General features: G+C 39.2%; 1 protein-coding gene across 5 annotated transcripts in view; it reads left to right on the forward strand.

Moving 5' to 3' along the window:
- Positions 1-19,497, forward strand: part of adcy7 (adenylate cyclase 7) — a 68,026-nt gene extending 48,529 nt beyond the window's left edge. For 2 of the 5 annotated variants that reach the window (XM_007552147.2, XM_007552156.2), the window contains 12 exons: positions 400-497; positions 702-783; positions 2,403-2,540; positions 2,624-2,689; positions 3,495-3,685; positions 3,947-4,070; positions 4,199-4,357; positions 5,638-5,784; positions 5,951-6,046; positions 6,168-6,282; positions 8,268-8,392; positions 9,083-9,468. In XM_007552147.2, the coding sequence (XP_007552209.1) occupies positions 400-497; positions 702-783; positions 2,403-2,540; positions 2,624-2,689; positions 3,495-3,685; positions 3,947-4,070; positions 4,199-4,357; positions 5,638-5,784; positions 5,951-6,046; positions 6,168-6,282; positions 8,268-8,392; positions 9,083-9,229 (1,488 nt within the window). In that variant the 3' untranslated portion in view covers positions 9,230-9,468. Of the gene's footprint in view, positions 1-399; positions 498-701; positions 784-2,402; positions 2,541-2,623; positions 2,690-3,494; positions 3,686-3,946; positions 4,071-4,198; positions 4,358-5,637; positions 5,785-5,950; positions 6,047-6,167; positions 6,283-8,267; positions 8,393-9,082; positions 9,469-9,595; positions 9,694-9,897; positions 9,980-11,596; positions 11,735-11,817; positions 11,884-12,688; positions 12,880-13,140; positions 13,265-13,392; positions 13,552-14,831; positions 14,979-15,144; positions 15,241-15,361; positions 15,477-17,444; positions 17,570-18,239 lie in introns of those variants that run through there. The other 3 variants (XM_007552151.2, XM_007552155.2, XM_007552154.2) reach the window with 3 other exon arrangements.
- Positions 19,498-19,529: the final 32 nt, after the last annotated feature.

A 19,529-nucleotide genomic window follows, 5' to 3' on the forward strand; every position in this document is an offset into this window, starting at 1 on the left:
TTTATTTTGTATTTTTTTTACTGTCAGAACAAAGAGCGAACTGTTTGACTGTTTCAGATCTTAACACACTACTCCAGGTATCGAGCACGGTGGTGACAGCATCATGTTTTTGGTCTGGTTCTTTGCTCAAAGTGGGTAGAATGAAGAAGATGGAGGACTACTTTCAAATGCATTAACTTCACCACATGTCAGCAGCTGGAAAGTTAAAATGTGGAGATAATTCTGTTTTCTAACACACAGCAAAACTTATTTTGGTGTGGATAAACATTAAACTGAGGGTGCATAATCATTCCTCCGATGAAAAGAATCCAAATGCATCGTTAAAAACCCCAAAGCCTCATTCAAATGTGTATGTAAACCTGAAAACTGAGCAGCATTTTCCTCTTTTCCTCTCCTTAGTACCGATTCTTGGATTTGCCGATGTTCAAGCACTATGTGGGATGTGCAACCTTCATCTTCCTCTGTATCTTTGTAATTCAAATGCTTGTCACAAAGGAGTAAGTAAAACCATATTTCCATTTTCACTAAAAGTCTGTTCTACCCTCATTGTGCTAAACTCTGAAAGAACAACACAAGGCTTTTGTTTTCTTGTGCTTTTCGGGGATTTAGTCAGTTGTTATTGTTTTGAAGAAAACCATAAAATTAAACCTCTGGATGAAAAAAAAAAAAAAAATTCTAACTGATTTTGTCTCTATCAAAAGGAATCATGGGTGGACATACTTTGGAGTGTTGGTTTCTATTCTGGTGGTGATTTTGACCATCTGTTATGTGGGTCATTTGCAGGTCAGTATGATTAACCTTTACTATGACTGATCTTTTAATGTACACATTTTCAGGCCATGTTAGAATCTGGGCTCGAAGAAAATGGAAAAGACCTGTGCATTGCTTGCTACCACCTAGATGGATAATGTAATGAGATGTAATTTGGGTGTTTTGTTTCATTGTGACCTGGCCCATTTCTGCAGCACATGTGCATGACTGAAGTGTTTTGCTCTTGACCACGCGATATCCTTTTAAAGTAAAAGGAAAATTTAATGTGAAATCTTTTCCAGATTCCTGCTCTGTTTTTGTGCTAATGTCATACAAGAGAATCTTATACAGTAACAGTGAAGACTTGATTAAAAAATAATTTTAGTGGGAATGCATCTGCGTCAGCATTCTCCTCCCCCCCGCCCCTCTTTTGCTTTCTAGCAATTATCTTCCAGAAGCGGAGTGCAGATGAAATTTAAAATCACAAGCCTTGCTCAATACTGAAAAGAGAACATTAAAGTTTAAGGATGTCGAGTGCATTTGGACATATTCAACTGCTTTCGCTAATGTCCTTAAAAATATCCTCAATAAACCTGTTAGACTGACCAGATCAAGCGTTTTTTAGTTCATTACTGATTTTTGTGACACAAAGAGCTGAAAGATGAAGGTCTGCTTAAATGTGTTGAATTTGCTCTTAAATGAATTATTTAACAAATTCAGAAATTACTAAATGCTTTTAAATAATCCTCAGTTAATCATAGTTAATTAACATTAGTAATCTTGAACAATTTCAGCCTGGAGATAATATTTTATCTACAATAACATACTGTTTGCATTCTGTCTCCAGCTTTCTTTAGTATATAGAAAGTTAGCAAGTGACACTGAACATGGTGACAATGTGGGTAAAGAGTAAAAAAACATAAACTTAGCAAAATGTCACCAATATTTGCAAAAAAAATATTAAAGCTTACAATGTGAATAAGCAGATTGCCTGTTTTTGTTCAGTTTCTCTAAATATGTGACTAATGTTATCAATCAGAACTCAGAATTTTAATTCATAAAGTAATTTCTATGAACTCCAGACACAAAATATTTAGATAAAAGTTCAATTGTTCATCTTCAATCAAATTTGAATGTTTTATTACCTATTCATAAAACTGCATTAATATAGTTTGATGTAAACTGAATAGAAATGATCAAAACATGAAGTTATTCGTTTTTTTTGTCTTTTGAACTGCAGAAGTGTTGGCTAACTATAAAACCCCCCCACTTCCTGTTATAATTCACAGACAAAGCAACAACTATAAAACAGGCAAGTTTAAAGACAGTAAAGATTGTGAAATAGAAGTTCTATACATATATATATGTATTTACAATTAACTTAAGTTGAACTATTAATACCTAAACATGCCCTTCAAAGTAATGTTTGAATTGTTGCAGCTTCCTTTTTGACAAGGAAGATGAAATCTGACGGTCAGTTCATCGCACTTTTCTCCCCAAAAACAAATTCTTCTGAATCAAATCATCTGCAAGTCACTGACACATGATGTCTGGAGACGGCTGACTGGGCAAGGAGTCACATGCTCCTTTCACATGTCTGAATCCACCTTTTCCTCTCATCTTTTCTTCTCACTTCTCCTTATCCTCTGCAGCGCGTGTTTCCACACAAGCTGTCAGGGTGTCGGTGGCTGCCAGCTGTATCGGAGGCGGTGGTGAAGCGGCCGTGTCTGCGCCTCCCTCTGGCGACCATTACCACTGCGGTCATCATTATCGCGGCGCTGTTTAACCTGGTAGGACAATGTTCACAATTTGGGCTCTGAGTCAAATCAGGTTGGCTTGTCAGTCAAATTTAAATTCTTATTTCATCTCTTAGCAGTGCTTCCTTTTCCATAAGGACATGGAAACTGATGGCGTAGAGACTGATGACTTCTCACTGCCTGTGAGTGGAGGATTTGTTAACTATAATTTGTGTTTTAGTTAGTCCCATGGAGTGTTACTGTGTCGATACATAAACTTGGGGAAACGCAACTCATCCCAGATATTCAGTGTCGCGCCCAAGTGTTTAACCGCCTTGAACTTTTCCAACTAGTTTTTGTTTAACAGACCAACACAAAGTGGTTCATATTTCTCGAAGGGAAAAGAAAATGACCTATGGTTTCGACAGAAAAGTGTGGTGTGCATTTTTATTCTGACCCCTGTTTCTACCAACCTTTCACTGCAGCTCCAGCTGCAAGACATTTGAGTGTGTGTAGAGACCATATTTGTTGCTCGTTTTTTGTTTTTGCCAAATAGCTCAACCTTAAAAAGATTAGATGTGAAGTATAAATAATCGGTCTCGAGCCTTTTGCAGACTCCAACAGGTTTTCTGTCAGGATTGCCATGCGTTTACTTGCATCCATCAAGTCTGACCAGTTTCCTCATCCCTGCTGATCGGGATGCTACCTTCACAACCCAAATTATTCACAGCTTTGTGTTGGTCTGTCAAGTCAAATCCTACTTAAATACATTAAAGTTTGTAGTTGTAACAGACAAAAAGTCCTAAGTATTTTTGCAAGGCACTGGAATTATTACTTTATTTATGATAAAGGTTTGCAGGATTAAATGAAAGTTTCCTGTATTGGACATGCAAATTATTTTCCAGATAATTGTTTTAGTTGTTTGCATTTAAACATGACCGATATTTTTTGTGCTAGACTTGTATTGCCTGTATGATGTATGTCCCCTTTGTCCTCTCTGTCCGTCAGTACTCTGTGTGCTGCTGGAGCCTGTCGCTCATTGCATGCGGAGTCTTTCTGCGAGTGAGCTTAGAGCTCAAAGTGCTCTTCCTCCTTGTTGCATCCATCTTGTACCACTACATGATCTTCAGCCTTCTTGACAACTGCTTCATGAAGTTTCAAACCTCCTCCCGATACTACAGCGGATTTAACTGCAGCGAGTAGGTCAAAAATTATGAAGCATATTTTATTGGAGTAAGACTGTCAGAGACGTTTCCTTTTACTTTGCTAACAGAGATGGACAAAGTTTTTGACTCGTAAGATTACATTTCATCTGGCTTTAAACCATGTTTGTTTTCTTAAAGCTTGTAAATTTTACAGTTTGTGTTAAACTGTTCTGAAAAAAATGCTCATAATGTCATTCTGAACAATTTATTCCTGAATGTATTCCTGAATGAAGATTTGCCATTTTTGTTCTGCAGGATGACAAACAACACAAATAACACAAACTCAGTGGATTGCACTGGCTTTGTCAAAGACCTCCAGATTATGAGCGGCATCGACATCATACTGTTTCTAGTCACCATGCTCATTATATCGCTCCAGGTAGGATATTTTTCTGCTTTCGTCGCCTTCCTCTTGTATCCCCAGCAGTTCCGGCAGAAGAAAACCGAACACATTAACACCCACAATACTGCTGCATTTTGTAACATCACTGCGGGTCTGCCTCCTAGAACGACAACTGCTTTCGGCAGGACTTCCAGCTCAAGTACAAGAACCGCACGGAGCAGGACGAGATTGAGACGAGGGAGAACCTGAACCGTCTGCTGCTGGAAAACGTGCTGCCTGCCCACGTGGCAGCACTGTTTGTCGGTGAGAACAAGAAGAACGAGGTGAGATTTTTTTTTTCAAGGCATTTCAGCTGAATCCTTCAGGTTAAGCCATCTGGTTGCTAGGCACTAGATGATAATTGATGCAGAGGAAGAAAAATACTACCAGTGAAACGCCGTAATACGAGTCATTTTCTAAGCCGAAACTCTGAATTCAGAGGTTTCTGATTCTGCAGATTGTATTTTAGTGTTTTTATATTTGAAGATGACAAGAATCCAGTAGTTCCTGTTTGGCTTTAGGCAGATTAAACCTATTTTACATTCATCGATTCAATGTCCTCAGTGAAACATACAGCTCTACTCATCCAGCTCATGGGGTTTTCGCGTTACTGCTGATATTAATGCTGCTTTCTCAGAAAATCTGACCCTGAAGCCAGAGTAGCTTCTGCTCCGTCGTTGGGTCCGGCGTCTCTCTTCTTCCTCTTGAACTACACTGCTTAGATTCTGTGCGGCGCTCATGCGTGTTTGTTGGCTAGTAAATCACCATGACACAATGGTCATTAAAGCAGGAATGGATAGTTTTGGCAGAGTGAGCAGGTTCCAAGACCAACTGGAAACAAATCAGCATCAGGAGAGGGAAGTTTGATCTACCCAAGGGATCTATCTGTATTGGTATTGGACGTGGTAATGCATCAGCAGATAACACGGCTCCTCAAATCATCACAGATTGGAAACGTCTCTCCAACATCCCAAAGCAACTCGGATGTTGTGCCTCTTGTGTCTTAATTTATCTCCTAATTAAATAAAAAGTTTACTTTGGTCTGAGAAGAGGACGTTGGACCACTGAGTTGGGGTGCTTTGACCGTTGCTTCTGCTTCAGAAGATGCTTAACTCGTTAATTTGCTGTGGCTATCCCTGTTACTTGTCAATCTTTACTTTTATATCTTTTTTGCTTCCACTCAACTTTCCATTAATATGATTGGATAAAACCTTTTGTATCGGTTACCCTCCTTGTGGAAGATGTTAATAAATGTCTAATAGAGAACTGTGAACACAATATTTGGCCATAAAATGACATTTCTGTGTTAAAGTCCTTTTGTTGGCCATATGTGATAGTCAAATTTTCACAGATGGCTTATTTCTGAGTTTTAGTTAACTGGAATTAATGTCAAATACATCACAGTTTGTAATAAATCACTACGACATAAGCTTCATATTACACACCTGTATATTAATAGAATTTAGCTCATAACAATGAATTATCCTAAAGTTTTTTTTTAGCAAAATGATAAGACTGAAAATAAAACCATGCGTTTCTTTTTTTTGTTTTGTTTTTCTAACAGGACCTGTACTACAAGTCTTATGACTGCGTCTGCGTGATGTTTGCCTCTGTGCCGAATTTCAAAGAGTTTTACACCGAGTGCGACATTAACAAGGAGGGCTTGGAATGCCTCAGGCTGCTCAATGAGATCGTCGCCGATTTTGATGAGGTCAGGAGAATAAAAATAGAAAAGACATGCTTTCCTGTTACTATCACCATCCATCACATCTTCCTTGACGTGCTAATTATCTAGACCTTTGATATATGCAGGGGGAGAAAAACAAAAACATGATTAAAAGTGAACATTTCTCACTTGTTTTCCTGTAATCCTCCAGCTGCTCTCCAAACCAAAGTTCAGTGGTGTGGAGAAGATCAAGACAATTGGCAGCACCTACATGGCGACGGCGGGGCTTAGTGGGCCGAACCATCAGGTGGGCTTGAGTAGCGCTTCAGCTCCGGGTCAGGCAGGGGTCAGACGAGCTGTTTCAAAGCAGGCTCTGCTCGTGCTTGAAATGTTGTGGGTATTGAGCTGATCCTCCTGCGTGTTTTCAGGACATAGAGAAGCAACAGGCCCAGATAGGAATCATGGTGGAGTTCGCCATTGCCATGATTGGCAAGTTGGACGTAATCAACAGACATTCCTTCAACACCTTCAGGCTTCGAGTGGGTGAGTGTGCACAGCAGCTGGGCAGCCGAAACCTCTATTGACTGTATGCAGCTACACCATGACCTGGCCGGTCTCCTTAGTTACTCTACACATGATTGGCGTTTATGTCCTGCTTTTACAGTCTGATCTGTAGCACTGTGGTGGTTTTTAGGTTATTATTTTACAGACTGTTTATCACAATGGACCTGCTTTTACAGCATCGTGTTACTGGGACTAACCTCTTCACATTTCTTCATGTTAAAGCCATGAATCACAAATTTACTCCACTGGGATTTTATATGAAAGACCAACACAATAAATTGAATCACGCACTGGAGGGAGTACATACTTGATTTTCAAATTTTTTGTAAAATATCAAAATCAATAATTGCGGCGTGTATTTGTATTCAGCTGTCTTTACTCTGAGACCCCTAAATAAAGTACCGTACACGAATTGCCACAGATGTGTGATAGAGAACATCAGTGAGCAACACCACCGTGAAGGTCATGGGTCACAGCGGACAGGTCAGGGAGAGCGTTGTGGAAAAGTTTGAAGCAGAATTTGACTTGAACACAAGATCACAAGCTTGGCAATTCAAATTATCACCCAAAAATGGAAAGAAGTGAAGCAGAAGTGCAAGCCTGTGTCTGGGCCAAGATGGCCGTGGTTGCACTAGAGGAGCTGCAGAGATTCACAGCTCACACACAGATAACTATCAGCCCTGACCTGGGCAATGTTGCTTTTAAGGGTGAAGTGCAAGAAAAGACACATTATGACATTAAGACTCCATGCTCTCTACTGTCTAGAGAGATGACTCTAATCAGATTAATTTGTCTTAAGTTTATAGAAATATTAACATTATTTAACAGGTGAAATAAAGGTGGGGAAAACATCTGTTGTGCCATTTCTTCATGTATAGATCTTAATTGAAAATATAGGGGTACCATTCAGGGAGGACAGATAAGGAGGATAGATGCACATTTGTAACTAGAAACCAGAGTCAGAACTCTGACTTTTGTTAGAATGGGCCTTTGGATTTAAGGCCAATACAAGTTTTCTAGAGGAAATTATGGAATATGTCAGAAGATGAGGCAATCATTAGAGAAAGGTGAAAAAATGAAACTAAAATATTTTTAAATGTCCTAAATTATCAGGATTTAGAATCAGAAATCCAGTGGGTTGAATAAAACATGCTTACAATGGGATAGAGAGAAACAATCTGGGATAAATGCTGGAGCTTGAGTCCAGGTCTGTAGAACATGTACAACAGCTCCATAAAGATGAAAGATAAAAAAGACCTTCTCTGTGAAGTTTGCTATAATTGTGGATTTTAATAACGAGTCATTAACAAAAGAAAAATGTAAACACCAAGGCTCCATCCTGTAGATCTTATCCTTCAACTGTTAGAGGGGAAAGTTGGAACGTGGCCTGTTTGTTAGACCAGGCCTCAAAGAATTCACCAAAAATAAAAACCCACCACCTGTGACTGTGTTTCATGATTACGTTGGAGTAGCTCTAAATTACTTTAGAGGGCTTTAAATTATATAGTGAATCTAATATCCAAAATGGGTTAATTTAATTTCTGTGGAAAATTGTGTCTGTAAGTCATAAAAGTATTTTCTGCTACATTAGTCAGTTTTCATTCTTTTTTATTATCTTATTATATCAGTCCTGTTTCAAGCTATGTACATAAATGCAGATTCATGCATGCATAGTTTTTAAACAGCAGTTTGCCTGGGTTAGCTGCTGGGAGCTACACACTCCTCAAAAGATAGTATCTGAATAAAAGACTGCACTAGATCAATTTGTTCTGATGAAGGGACACAATCAGGAAATCTTTGTAGTTTATTATCACGATTAAAAACAAACCTGCAGCACAACACACCTCTGGTAATGAAGGAACAATTTTGTGGTTGCATTCTTCCCTTGTGACTTTCTTTTCCTACTTGTAATGTGATAAGATACGGAAATAAAACTAATCTTTTATTTTTTTCCCCTCTCTAAGGAATTAATCATGGCCCAGTGATTGCTGGAGTGATCGGGGCGAGGAAACCTCAGTATGACATCTGGGGCAACACAGTGAATGTAGCCAGCAGAATGGAGAGCACTGGAGACATGGGGAAGATCCAGGTTGGTTTCAGTGTGGCTTTGCTCGTTTTTGTGTTCATTCGTGTTTTCATGCCTCTTTCATAAAGCCCAGATTCCCGGAGCGACCAACTCGTAACTTCCCGGTAAACAGATTCTCCCACATCAGCTCTGGGTCTTTTCAGTTCCTCCAGAGTTGACATGGCTCTCATGGTTGCTTCTCTGGTTAATGCTCTCCTAGTCTTTATTTTAACTTCATGTCCAGTTTATTTTTTAAAACCTGGCATATTGTTCAACAACCACGTTAAGGGGTCTGAAGTCTGTGGCTCTGGAGCAGCAAGTGGCTCTCTGGACCTTCCAGTATGACTCTAAATAACTTTGGCTTAACTACAACTAATGTTTTTACATGTAGAAAAAATGCTGGTTTTAGTAATTGCATAGAATTTCCACAACAGAATGAGACTAAAAATACATCAAATTTATTTGTCACCGAGTTGGAAACTGTGGTAATGTAAACTCCCTATAGAAGAAAATGTATGTATTGTTTATGCAAAAATAGAAATAAAATTGTGGTCTTTTAAATAACACATGAAGAAAAACCACACGCTAAAGACTGTGGTTGTGTGAACGTTTTTAAATGAACGTAGATTTAAATTGGAATCATGACTAATCGAACATTTGGTCTGCATACAAATGCCTCTCTCAGCTTCAGCTGTGACTTTTTGCTCCTTTTAGGTAACAGAAGAATCCTCTCAAGTGCTGAGGAAGCTGGGTTACTCTTGTGAGTGTCGAGGATTCATCAACGTCAAGGGGAAAGGGGAGCTGAAAACCTTCTTTGTGTGCACTGACACGAGCAAACAGCTAGGCATCGGGCTGAGTTGAGGCCGGGCCGTCACAGCCAGCAGAACTGGATACAGACTTGTGTTACAGAGTTTACGGACTCCTGCACATCACAGGTGTCAGTCTGGCTGTAATGTGCGTTCCTGTGATGCCGTTGAAAGGAAGAAAGAAAACGTCACTGCTTCGTTGTGTGGAAGACACACGTGGGACCATTTAGTTAAGAGTTAGAAGACGACTGAGTCGGCTGCCGACAACGGCCGCCATCTTTTTCTATTNTTAAACTGAGGGTGCATAATCATTCCTCCGATGAAAAGAATCCAAATGCATCGTTAAAAACCCCAAAGCCTCATTCAAATGTGTATGTAAACCTGAAAACTGAGCAGCATTTTCCTCTTTTCCTCTCCTTAGTACCGATTCTTGGATTTGCCGATGTTCAAGCACTATGTGGGATGTGCGACCTTCATCTTCCTCTGTATCTTTGTAATTCAAATGCTTGTCACAAAGGAGTAAGTAAAACCGTATTTCCATTTTCACTAAAAGTCTGTTCTACCCTCATTGTGCTAAACTCTGAAAGAACAACACAAGGCTTTTGTTTTCTTGTGCTTTTCGGGGATTTAGTCAGTTGTTATTGTTTTGAAGAAAACCATAAAATTAAACCTCTGGATGAAAAAAAAAAAAAAAATTCTAACTGATTTTGTCTCTATCAAAAGGAATCATGGGTGGACATACTTTGGAGTGTTGGTTTCTATTCTGGTGGTGATTTTGGCTATCTGTTATGTGGGTCATTTGCAGGTCAGTATGATTAACCTTTACTATGACTAATCTTTTAATGTACACATTTTCAGGCCATGTTAGAATCTGGGCTCGAAGAAAATGGAAAAGACCTGTGCATTGCTTGCTACCACCTAGATGGATAATGTAATGAGATGTAATTTGGGTGTTTTGTTTCATTGTGACCTGGCCCATTTCTGCAGCACATGTGCATGACTGAAGTGTTTTGCTCTTGACCACGCGATATCCTTTTAAAGTAAAAGGAAAATTTAATGTGAAATCTTTTCCAGATTCCTGCTCTGTTTTTGTGCTAATGTCATACAAGAGAATCTTATACAGTAACAGTGAAGACTTGATTAAAAAATAATTTTAGTGGGAATGCATCTGCGTCAGCATTCTCCCCCTCCACCCCCCGTCTTTTGCTTTCTAGCAATTATCTTCCAGAAGCGGAGTGCAGATGAAATTTAAAATCACAAGCCTTGCTCAATACTGAAAAGAGAACATTAAAGTTTAAGGATGTCGAGTGCATTTGGACATATTCAACTGCGTTCGCTAATGTCCTTAAAAATATCCTCAATAAACCTGTTAGACTGACCAGATCAAGCGTTTTTTAGTTCATTACTGATTTTTGTGACACAAAGAGCTGAAAGATGAAGGTCTGCTTAAATGTGTTGAATTAGCTCTTAAATGAATTATTTAACAAATTCAGAAATTACTAAATGCTTTTAAATAATCCTCAGTTAATCCATAGTTAACATTAGTAATCTTGAACAATTTCAGCCTGGAGATAATATTTTATCTACAATAACATACTGTTTGCATTCTGTCTCCAGCTTTCTTTAGTATATAGAAAGTTAGCAAGTGACACTGAACATGGTGACAATGTGGGTAAAGAGTAAAAAAACATAAACTTAGCAAAATGTCACCAATATTTGCAAAAAAAATATTAAAGCTTACAATGTGAATAAGCAGATTGCCTGTTTTTGTTCAGTTTCTCTAAATATGTGACTAATGTTATCAATCAGAACTCAGAATTTTAATTCATAAAGTAATTTCTATGAACTCCAGACACAAAATATTTAGATAAAAGTTCAATTGTTCATCTTCAATCAAATTTGAATGTTTTATTACCTATTCATAAAACTGCATTAATATAGTTTGATGTAAACTGAATAGAAATGATCAAAACATGAAGTTATTCGTTTTTTTTGTCTTTTGAACTGCAGAAGTGTTGGCTAACTATAAAACCCCCCCACTTCCTGTTATAATTCACAGACAAAGCAACAACTATAAAACAGGCAAGTTTAAAGACAGTAAAGATTGTGAAATAGAAGTTCTATACATATATATATGTATTTACAATTAACTTAAGTTGAACTATTAATACCTAAACATGCCCTTCAAAGTAATGTTTGAATTGTTGCAGCTTCCTTTTTGACAAGGAAGATGAAATCTGACGGTCAGTTCATCGCACTTTTCTCCCCAAAAACAAATTCTTCTGAATCAAATCATCTGCAAGTCACTGACACATGATGTCTGGAGACGGCTGACTGGGCAAGGAGTCACATGCTCCTTTCACATGTCTGAATCCACCTTTTCCTCTCATCTTTTCTTCTCACTTCTCCTTATCCTCTGCAGCGCGTGTTTCCACACAAGCTGTCAGGGTGTCGGTGGCTGCCAGCTGTATCGGAGGCGGTGGTGAAGCGGCCGTGTCTGCGCCTCCCTCTGGCGACCATTACCACTGCGGTCATCATTATCGCGGCGCTGTTTAACCTGGTAGGACAATGTTCACAATTTGGGCTCTGAGTCAAATCAGGTTGGCTTGTCAGTCAAATTTAAATTCTTATTTCATCTCTTAGCAGTGCTTCCTTTTCCATAAGGACATGGAAACTGATGGCGTAGAGACTGATGACTTCTCACTGCCTGTGAGTGGAGGATTTGTTAACTATAATTTGTGTTTTAGTTAGTCCCATGGAGTGTTACTGTGTCGATACATAAACTTGGGGAAACGCAACTCATCCCAGATATTCAGTGTCGCGCCCAAGTGTTTAACCGCCTTGAACTTTTCCAACTAGTTTTTGTTTAACAGACCAACACAAAGTGGTTCATATTTCTCGAAGGGAAAAGAAAATGACCTATGGTTTCGACAGAAAAGTGTGGTGTGCATTTTTATTCTGACCCCTGTTTCTACCAACCTTTCACTGCAGCTCCAGCTGCAAGACATTTGAGTGTGTGTAGAGACCATATTTGTTGCTCGTTTTTTGTTTTTGCCAAATAGCTCAACCTTAAAAAGATTAGATGTGAAGTATAAATAATCGGTCTCGAGCCTTTTGCAGACTCCAACAGGTTTTCTGTCAGGATTGCCATGCGTTTACTTGCATCCATCAAGTCTGACCAGTTTCCTCATCCCTGCTGATCGGGATGCTACCTTCACAACCCAAATTATTCACAGCTTTGTGTTGGTCTGTCAAGTCAAATCCTACTTAAATACATTAAAGTTTGTAGTTGTAACAGACAAAAAGTCCTAAGTATTTTTGCAAGGCACTGGAATTATTACTTTATTTATGATAAAGGTTTGCAGGATTAAATGAAAGTTTCCTGTATTGGACATGCAAATTATTTTCCAGATAATTGTTTTAGTTGTTTGCATTTAAACATGACCGATATTTTTTGTGCTAGACTTGTATTGCCTGTATGATGTATGTCCCCTTTGTCCTCTCTGTCCGTCAGTACTCTGTGTGCTGCTGGAGCCTGTCGCTCATTGCATGCGGAGTCTTTCTGCGAGTGAGCTTAGAGCTCAAAGTGCTCTTCCTCCTTGTTGCATCCATCTTGTACCACTACATGATCTTCAGCCTTCTTGACAACTGCTTCATGAAGTTTCAAACCTCCTCCCGATACTACAGCGGATTTAACTGCAGCGAGTAGGTCAAAAATTATGAAGCATATTTTATTGGAGTAAGACTGTCAGAGACGTTTCCTTTTACTTTGCTAACAGAGATGGACAAAGTTTTTGACTCGTAAGATTACATTTCATCTGGCTTTAAACCATGTTTGTTTTCTTAAAGCTTGTAAATTTTACAGTTTGTGTTAAACTGTTCTGAAAAAAATGCTCATAATGTCATTCTGAACAATTTATTCCTGAATGTATTCCTGAATGAAGATTTGCCATTTTTGTTCTGCAGGATGACAAACAACACAAATAACACAAACTCAGTGGATTGCACTGGCTTTGTCAAAGACCTCCAGATTATGAGCGGCATCGACATCATACTGTTTCTAGTCACCATGCTCATTATATCGCTCCAGGTAGGATATTTTTCTGCTTTCGTCGCCTTCCTCTTGTATCCCCAGCAGTTCCGGCAGAAGAAAACCGAACACATTAACACCCACAATACTGCTGCATTTTGTAACATCACTGCGGGTCTGCCTCCTAGAACGACAACTGCTTTCGGCAGGACTTCCAGCTCAAGTACAAGAACCGCACGGAGCAGGACGAGATTGAGACGAGGGAGAACCTGAACCGTCTGCTGCTGGAAAACGTGCTGCCTGCCCACGTGGCAGCACTGTTTGTCGGTGAGAACAAGAAGAACGAGGTGAGATTTTTTTTTTCAAGGCATTTCAGCTGAATCCTTCAGGTTAAGCCATCTGGTTGCTAGGCACTAGATGATAATTGATGCAGAGGAAGAAAAATACTACCAGTGAAACGCCGTAATACGAGTCATTTTCTAAGCCGAAACTCTGAATTCAGAGGTTTCTGATTCTGCAGATTGTATTTTAGTGTTTTTATATTTGAAGATGACAAGAATCCAGTAGTTCCTGTTTGGCTTTAGGCAGATTAAACCTATTTTACATTCATCGATTCAATGTCCTCAGTGAAACATACAGCTCTACTCATCCAGCTCATGGGGTTTTCGCGTTACTGCTGATATTAATGCTGCTTTCTCAGAAAATCTGACCCTGAAGCCAGAGTAGCTTCTGCTCCGTCGTTGGGTCCGGCGTCTCTCTTCTTCCTCTTGAACTACACTGCTTAGATTCTGTGCGGCGCTCATGCGTGTTTGTTGGCTAGTAAATCACCATGACACAATGGTCATTAAAGCAGGAATGGATAGTTTTGGCAGAGTGAGCAGGTTCCAAGACCAACTGGAAACAAATCAGCATCAGGAGAGGGAAGTTTGATCTACCCAAGGGATCTATCTGTATTGGTATTGGACGTGGTAATGCATCAGCAGATAACACGGCTCCTCAAATCATCACAGATTGGAAACGTCTCTCCAACATCCCAAAGCAACTCGGATGTTGTGCCTCTTGTGTCTTAATTTATCTCCTAATTAAATAAAAAGTTTACTTTGGTCTGAGAAGAGGACGTTGGACCACTGAGTTGGGGTGCTTTGACCGTTGCTTCTGCTTCAGAAGATGCTTAACTCGTTAATTTGCTGTGGCTATCCCTGTTACTTGTCAATCTTTACTTTTATATCTTTTTTGCTTCCACTCAACTTTCCATTAATATGATTGGATAAAACCTTTTGTATCGGTTACCCTCCTTGTGGAAGATGTTAATAAATGTCTAATAGAGAACTGTGAACACAATATTTGGCCATAAAATGACATTTCTGTGTTAAAGTCCTTTTGTTGGCCATATGTGATAGTCAAATTTTCACAGATGGCTTATTTCTGAGTTTTAGTTAACTGGAATTAATGTCAAATACATCACAGTTTGTAATAAATCACTACGACATAAGCTTCATATTACACACCTGTATATTAATAGAATTTAGCTCATAACAATGAATTATCCTAAAGTTTTTTTTTAGCAAAATGATAAGACTGAAAATAAAACCATGCGTTTCTTTTTTTTGTTTTGTTTTTCTAACAGGACCTGTACTACAAGTCTTATGACTGCGTCTGCGTGATGTTTGCCTCTGTGCCGAATTTCAAAGAGTTTTACACCGAGTGCGACATTAACAAGGAGGGCTTGGAATGCCTCAGGCTGCTCAATGAGATCGTCGCCGATTTTGATGAGGTCAGGAGAATAAAAATAGAAAAGACATGCTTTCCTGTTACTATCACCATCCATCACATCTTCCTTGACGTGCTAATTATCTAGACCTTTGATATATGCAGGGGGAGAAAAACAAAAACATGATTAAAAGTGAACATTTCTCACTTGTTTTCCTGTAATCCTCCAGCTGCTCTCCAAACCAAAGTTCAGTGGTGTGGAGAAGATCAAGACAATTGGCAGCACCTACATGGCGACGGCGGGGCTTAGTGGGCCGAACCATCAGGTGGGCTTGAGTAGCGCTTCAGCTCCGGGTCAGGCAGGGGTCAGACGAGCTGTTTCAAAGCAGGCTCTGCTCGTGCTTGAAATGTTGTGGGTATTGAGCTGATCCTCCTGCGTGTTTTCAGGACATAGAGAAGCAACAGGCCCAGATAGGAATCATGGTGGAGTTCGCCATTGCCATGATTGGCAAGTTGGACGTAATCAACAGACATTCCTTCAACACCTTCAGGCTTCGAGTGGGTGAGTGTGCACAGCAGCTGGGCAGCCGAAACCTCTATTGACTGTATGCAGCTACACCATGACCTGGCCGGTCTCCTTAGTTACTCTACACATGATTGGCGTTTATGTCCTGCTTTTACAGTCTGATCTGTAGCACTGTGGTGGTTTTTAGGTTATTATTTTACAGACTGTTTATCACAATGGACCTGCTTTTACAGCATCGTGTTACTGGGACTAACCTCTTCACATTTCTTCATGTTAAAGCCATGAATCACAAATTTACTCCACTGGGATTTTATATGAAAGACCAACACAATAAATTGAATCACGCACTGGAGGGAGTACATACTTGATTTTCAAATTTTTTGTAAAATATCAAAATCAATAATTGCGGCGTGTATTTGTATTCAGCTGTCTTTACTCTGAGACCCCTAAATAAAGTACCGTACACGAATTGCCACAGATGTGTGATAGAGAACATCAGTGAGCAACACCACCGTGAAGGTCATGGGTCACAGCGGACAGGTCAGGGAGAGCGTTGTGGAAAAGTTTGAAGCAGAATTTGACTTGAACACAAGATCACAAGCTTGGCAATTCAAATTATCACCCAAAAATGGAAAGAAGTGAAGCAGAAGTGCAAGCCTGTGTCTGGGCCAAGATGGCCGTGGTTGCACTAGAGGAGCTGCAGAGATTCACAGCTCACACACAGATAACTATCAGCCCTGACCTGGGCAATGTTGCTTTTAAGGGTGAAGTGCAAGAAAAGACACATTATGACATTAAGACTCCATGCTCTCTACTGTCTAGAGAGATGACTCTAATCAGATTAATTTGTCTTAAGTTTATAGAAATATTAACATTATTTAACAGGTGAAATAAAGGTGGGGAAAACATCTGTTGTGCCATTTCTTCATGTATAGATCTTAATTGAAAATATAGGGGTACCATTCAGGGAGGACAGATAAGGAGGATAGATGCACATTTGTAACTAGAAACCAGAGTCAGAACTCTGACTTTTGTTAGAATGGGCCTTTGGATTTAAGGCCAATACAAGTTTTCTAGAGGAAATTATGGAATATGTCAGAAGATGAGGCAATCATTAGAGAAAGGTGAAAAAATGAAACTAAAATATTTTTAAATGTCCTAAATTATCAGGATTTAGAATCAGAAATCCAGTGGGTTGAATAAAACATGCTTACAATGGGATAGAGAGAAACAATCTGGGATAAATGCTGGAGCTTGAGTCCAGGTCTGTAGAACATGTACAACAGCTCCATAAAGATGAAAGATAAAAAGACCTTCTCTGTGAAGTTTGCTATAATTGTGGATTTTAATAACGAGTCATTAACAAAAGAAAAATGTAAACACCAAGGCTCCATCCTGTAGATCTTATCCTTCAACTGTTAGAGGGGAAAGTTGGAACGTGGCCTGTTTGTTAGACCAGGCCTCAAAGAATTCACCAAAAATAAAAACCCACCACCTGTGACTGTGTTTCATGATTACGTTGGAGTAGCTCTAAATTACTTTAGAGGGCTTTAAATTATATAGTGAATCTAATATCCAAAATGGGTTAATTTAATTTCTGTGGAAAATTGTGTCTGTAAGTCATAAAAGTATTTTCTGCTACATTAGTCAGTTTTCATTCTTTTTTATTATCTTATTATATCAGTCCTGTTTCAAGCTATGTACATAAATGCAGATTCATGCATGCATAGTTTTTAAACAGCAGTTTGCCTGGGTTAGCTGCTGGGAGCTACAGACTCCTCAAAAGATAGTATCTGAATAAAAGACTGCACTAGATCAATTTGTTCTGATGAAGGAAATCTTTCTAGTTATCACGATTAAAAACGAACCTGCAGCACAACACACCTCTGGTAATGAAGGAACAATTTTGTGTTTGCATTCTTCCCTTGTGACTTTCTTTTCCTACTTGTAATGTGATAAGATACGGAAATAAAACTAATCTTTTATTTTTTTCCCCTCTCTAAGGAATTAATCATGGCCCAGTGATTGCTGGAGTGATCGGGGCGAGGAAACCTCAGTATGACATCTGGGGCAACACAGTGAATGTAGCCAGCAGAATGGAGAGCACTGGAGACATGGGGAAGATCCAGGTTGGTTTCAGTGTGGCTTTGCTCGTTTTTGTGTTCATTCGTGTTTTCATGCCTCTTTCATAAAGCCCAGATTCCCGGAGCGACCAACTCGTAACTTCCCGGTAAACAGATTCTCCCACATCAGCTCTGGGTCTTTTCAGTTCCTCCAGAGTTGACATGGCTCTCATGGTTGCTTCTCTGGTTAATGCTCTCCTAGTCTTTATTTTAACTTCATGTCCAGTTTATTTTTTAAAACCTGGCATATTGTTCAACAACCACGTTAAGGGGTCTGAAGTCTGTGGCTCTGGACCTTCCAGTATGACTCTAAATAACTTTGGCTTAACTACAACTAATGTTTTTACATGTAGAAAAAATGCTGGTTTTAGTAATTGCATAGAATTTCCACAACAGAATGAGACTAAAAATACATCAAATTTATTTGTCACCGAGTTGGAAACTGTGGTAATGTAAATTCCCTATAGAAGAAAATGTATGTATTGTTTATGCAAAAATAGAAATAAAATTGTGGTCTTTTAAATAACACATGAAGAAAAACCACACGCTAAAGACTGTGGTTGTGTGAACGTTTTTAAATGAACGTAGATTTAAATCGGAATCATGTCTAATCGAACATTTGGTCTGCATACAAATGCCTCTCTCAGCTTCAGCTGTGACTTTTTGCTCCTTTTAGGTAACAGAAGAATCCTCTCAAGTGCTGAGGAAGCTGGGTTACTCTTGTGAGTGTCGAGGATTCATCAACGTCAAGGGGAAAGGGGAGCTGAAAACCTTCTTTGTGTGCACTGACACGAGCAAACAGCTAGGCATCGGGCTGAGTTGAGGCCGGGCCGTCGCAGCCAGGAGAACTGGATACGGACTTGTGTTACAGAGTTTACGGACTCCTGCACATCACAGGTGTCAGCCTGGCTGTAATGTGCGTTCCTGTGATGCCGTTGAAAGGAAGAAAGAAAACGTCACTGCTTCGTTGTGTGGAAGACACACGTGGGACCATTTAGTTAAGAGTTAGAAGACGACAGAGACGGCTGCCGACAACGGCCGCCATCTTTTTCTATTCACAAAAAAAAAAAAAGGAAGGCAAGGAAAATTTTTTTTTGTTTGTTTCTAACCTAATGTGATGAAAATGAAGTTATGTATTATTTCTATTTTATTCTTGCAGATCTTTTAAATGTTGACTTTAATAAAAAAGCATGATATAAAATTATGCTTTATTGGAGATAATTAGGTTTATTATCTAATTAGGGTCACATTTGTGCCCCAAAATAACTTTTGTTGAGAATTTGCAGAAATTAAAAATCCAAGTCAAGAAATTAAAACTCTGAAATTCACCTACTTAAAAAGTGATTGATTATTCTACATGATAGACATGACAGATGTTAGGTATTCAGGTTGAGCTGTTTGAAATGAAAACTGTTTCTTGCATATTCAGGTAATGGCAGCTTTCCTGCCTGGTAAAAACCTACATCTTCACCCCGTTACAGACAGAAGACACAACGCTGTGTACGTTCAGGTAGAACTCCTTATGCTCACATTCCTTGGTTCCAGCTGTGCAGTTTGACCACTCCAGCAATTTACAGATTCAACAAGAACTGTGCTGAATGTATTCCATCACTTTTGTTTATTCCACTTTGATAAAGGAAAAGAAAAAACTATTCTGCTGCCTTTTGATTTATATGTGTGCTGCGACAGGTTGGAAATGTTATGCATGTCCTCAGCTGTGTGATTTAACAACCTGCCTGCTGATTTTTATTTTTTTTTTCTTGGCAACCATAACACTGTCGGCTCCTCTGAATCCGTCTCGTGGCCTTGTCATCTGAGACCAACATCTCGTCTGTAATTGCTGTTGCATAATGTTGTGCTGGCCTTTCTGTGAACAAATGTGACATTGACTTTTTGTACAGTTACAGAATGTAATAAATGTTTTCGTAAGTCTGTTGTTTGACATTTAGAATTGGAAAAATTTTAG

This window comes from Poecilia formosa, unplaced genomic scaffold (assembly GCF_000485575.1).
Source record: "Poecilia formosa unplaced genomic scaffold, Poecilia_formosa-5.1.2 Scaffold46, whole genome shotgun sequence".
In the NCBI taxonomy this organism is placed as follows: Eukaryota; Metazoa; Chordata; class Actinopteri; order Cyprinodontiformes; family Poeciliidae; genus Poecilia; species Poecilia formosa.